The sequence below is a fragment of the Pteropus alecto genome, unplaced genomic scaffold (genome assembly GCF_000325575.1).
Source record: "Pteropus alecto unplaced genomic scaffold, ASM32557v1 scaffold53, whole genome shotgun sequence".
In the NCBI taxonomy this organism is placed as follows: domain Eukaryota; kingdom Metazoa; phylum Chordata; class Mammalia; order Chiroptera; family Pteropodidae; genus Pteropus; species Pteropus alecto.
The window spans coordinates 222,995-226,391 of NW_006434366.1; the positions used below are offsets into that span (position 1 = coordinate 222,995).

The 3,397-nt window shown below is 61.1% G+C and overlaps 1 protein-coding gene across 1 annotated transcript in view; it reads right to left on the reverse strand.

Moving 5' to 3' along the window:
* SLC26A6 (solute carrier family 26 member 6) overlaps positions 1 to 3,397 on the reverse strand; it is a 9,550-nt gene that overhangs the window by 4,034 nt on the left and 2,119 nt on the right. The window contains 11 exon segments of the mRNA XM_025044854.1: positions 1 to 40; positions 127 to 222; positions 555 to 632; positions 741 to 854; positions 1,123 to 1,270; positions 1,348 to 1,430; positions 1,733 to 1,885; positions 1,964 to 2,128; positions 2,305 to 2,468; positions 3,010 to 3,120; positions 3,297 to 3,397. The exon segment at positions 1 to 40 is cut by the window's left edge and continues 23 nt beyond it; the exon segment at positions 3,297 to 3,397 is cut by the window's right edge and continues 114 nt beyond it. Of these exon segments, the coding sequence (XP_024900622.1) occupies positions 1 to 40; positions 127 to 222; positions 555 to 632; positions 741 to 854; positions 1,123 to 1,270; positions 1,348 to 1,430; positions 1,733 to 1,885; positions 1,964 to 2,128; positions 2,305 to 2,468; positions 3,010 to 3,120; positions 3,297 to 3,397 (1,253 nt within the window).

The window sequence follows — 3,397 nt, forward strand, 5'->3', positions numbered from 1 at the left end:
TCAGCAGGATGGTGGCCACAAAGGTCACCAGCCAGATGAGCTACAAAACAGACAGCGGCGGATGGGATCCAGAGAGGCCACTGGGGATGAAGGCCCCCGACCCACCCCTGGGTTCCCAGGCCTCACCAGATCCACACGATTTGCCTTCCAGAGGGAGCATATGTCTGTGAACTGCATCAGCATACCCTTTAGGTTCACGATGATGGTGGCTGCCAGGACTGCCTGTCATGGGGGAGTGTCACTAGGGCTGCTGAGGGGTACCCAGATGCTGACAACCCTGACCCTCCCAGCATGAGTCAGCCTGACCTCAAGCACCTGAGCCTAATCTCAAATGACACTAACCACCACCTGCCCCGGAAACCTGACAACTTAGACCTGACTGAGAAGGGTTCTAATCCCTGGCCTTTGGCTCCAAACCTCACCGCAAAGATCTCAACCTTGAAAAACGGCATGACCTGGTTCCCTGCCCCTCATCTGGGGCCTCGCAGACTGATCTGAGACCCTGGCCAAGGCCCTCAAGCCTGGATGGGCGGGGGTTGGGGTGGGGGGCTCACCTTGGGCAGGTCTTGGAAGAGTTCCCCAAGTTTGACGATGATGATGAGAATGAAGAGGGAGGAGATGGCTCCAGCCACCTGTGGGGTAGGAGTGAGCAGTAGGTGGGGTGAGTGTGGGTGGGGAGGGGTCACCCAGGCAAAGCAGTTGTGCACAGATGCACAACCCCACCCACACCTGAAGCTCACCTGTGTGTTGCCCCCTGTGCTCTCCTGTACGAGGCTCCGAGACATGGAGCAGCTCACGGGGAAGCACCGGAAGATGCCCCCGATGAGGTTACTGAGGCCGAGGGCCACCAGCTCCTGGAGGGAGGAGTGCAGATGTAAGGTGACTTCACGGGCAATGCCTGGTCACTGTGCTGCTGTGTCTAGGCCCTACACGTCCCCAACCTCCATCCCTCTTCAGTAGCCCCCAAAGACCTGCCTGCTTTCCCACCCTCAGTTCCCCCCATGGTCCCAGCACATCTGTCTGTTGTCCCCGTGAGTCCCACCTGATACTGCAACCCCCCAGGCCCTGGAGTCTATTGTACACCAGGTTGACCCCACGTGTCCCCTGCCCCTTCCCCCAGACCTGGTTGCTGTCCACCCGGTAGCCATGCCTCAGGCCAAAGATCTTCCCCAGAGAGATGGCAATGGCAAAGCCAACTATGGCGATGGCGAAGGCATTTCCCACGAGCTTCACGAACAGCTGGAGGTTGGGGGCCACTGGGGGTACCAGCCTATGAGGGACAGCTGTGAGGCCAAAGGAAGGAGTAGGCTTTGGCCGCCCAGCCCTCCCTGACCTCCAGGGCCGCACCCTGCAGGGATGTTGCCCACGACATCCACCCCGAATCTGTGCTTCAGGCCCACGCCATAGGAGATGCCCGTGGCCCCGATGAGCTGGGGGGAGAGGACAGAGTCAGGAGAGGGAAGTGCTGGCATCGCTGTCAGTGGGGATGAAGGGGAGGCCTGGAGCGAAACCTGCGGAGGGGCTTGGGGGGAGTTGGTGATAGGGTGAGAGACAGACATCGCCGTTTGGGGAAAGAGAAGATGCTGTCAGGGGCAGGAAGATGCCAACAGCAGGTCCCCCATCCCCAGGAGCTCTCGCCAGTGCCCACTCCAGCTAGTGTTTCAATACCTGGGGGATGCCCACTGGGATATAGCCTCACTTGCCCCTCTCCCCTGCCCCCCAAACTCCGAACCGTGAGCAGTTCTCCGGGGATTGGAATGGGCAGATGTCGCTGCAGCTTGCCATTCAACAGCTTCACCAGCACGAGCACCACCCCTGCCACGATTGCAGTGACCACAGTGCCCACCACGGCCTGGGGCAGCTTCTGGCAGACCTCCAGCACTGTCTGAGGGGAGGCAGGGTCACGGCCAGCACTCAAGGTCATGAGGCACACCCCCCCGTCCCTCCTCCCACCCTCACTCACATAGATGAGCGACAGTGGCCCAGAGAAGTTGCTCAGACGGAGGCCAAACACATACTTGAGCTGCGAGACGAAGACTTGTATAGACGCGGCTGTGGTATAGCCGCGGACCAGAGGCTCTGACAGATAGGTGACCACGAAGCCGAAGTGGACCAGGCCCAGCCCCACCTGTGGGGTGGCCAGGGGCAGTCAGAGAAGACGGGGGTCCTAGGGGTGGCTGGAGCAGAGCCCAGGGCAGGTGGGATCAGAGGGGCATGCGATGAGGGGGAGGACGGTGATGGTCACTCAGGGGAACTGGCGGACGGGGTAGGAGTGGGTTTGGTGGTTGGGCGGGAGCTCCGCACCTGGAAGAGGCCGACCAGGACACTGAGCGTGGAGGCCAGCTGCACGCGGGTGGCGTCTCTGGCCACCTGATCGACTGTGGAGTTCGAGGTCTGCAGGAAGGCCTCATCTGGGGCCAGGGATTCTGTCACACTGCCCACCATCATGGACATGACAGCAAAGGTGCCTGCAGGGGACCGGTCAGGGCGTGTGTGAGGGAGAGAGGACACTGCCCTACCCTGGAGCCCTGGTCTTAAGGAAGAGGCCAGGAGATGTCCATTTCTAGACTAAAATCCTCAGACCATGCCATGCCATAGAGGCGGTGGGTGGTCAGGTAGAAACCCTGAGCTAGGGGGAGGGTGTCTAGGAATGCTGGCCCCACATCGTCTACCCCGCCCGCCCGTCCGTGCCCATTGGCTCAGGAAGTTGGAACGGACAAGGGGGCATGGCCTGCCTTCCTATCAGGCCTCTGCCAAGTCCTGGGCCCCTCGAGTTGCTTCACCCACCCATGCCCTCCTGAGCCAGGGCCTCTAGGTAAGCTGAACCTGTGGCCCCTTGCTCAGAGGCCTAGCCCTGCTTGGGAAGGACACTTGGGCCCGTCTCTCGGTGGCCCAGCACCAAGGCTGCCCTCTTCCTTAAGTTCCCTTGCCCTGCTCAGCCCTCCCTCACCCTGTCCTCCATGGGGGATGGGAGCATCCTCCTGCAAAGCCAGGTCTGGCTCCACTCACCCACAGAGATGTGTCGGGAAGTGCCGAACAGGAAGTAGACAAAGACAGGGTAGAAGGAGCTGTAGAGGCCAAACACGGGGGGCAGTCCAGCCAGGAGGGCGTAGGCCAGGCCTTGAAAGGATGAGAGAATCCCAGCCCTAGGTCATGGGCCATATTTCCAGGGGCAGGAGTCATGGCTTCAGGTTTTTTTTGGGGGGTGGGGGTGGCGGAGGGGGGCGCTTCAAGACCAGGGTCGGGGTCACCACCCAAAGGCTGAGGGTACAGCTTCTGAATCAGGGGTGGCTCACCCTGTGGTAGCTGCATAATGGCCACACTCAGGCCAGACAACAGGTCACCCAGGAGCCAGTCTCGCACGGGATACTGGGGGAGCCAGGCCAGAACCGGGAGG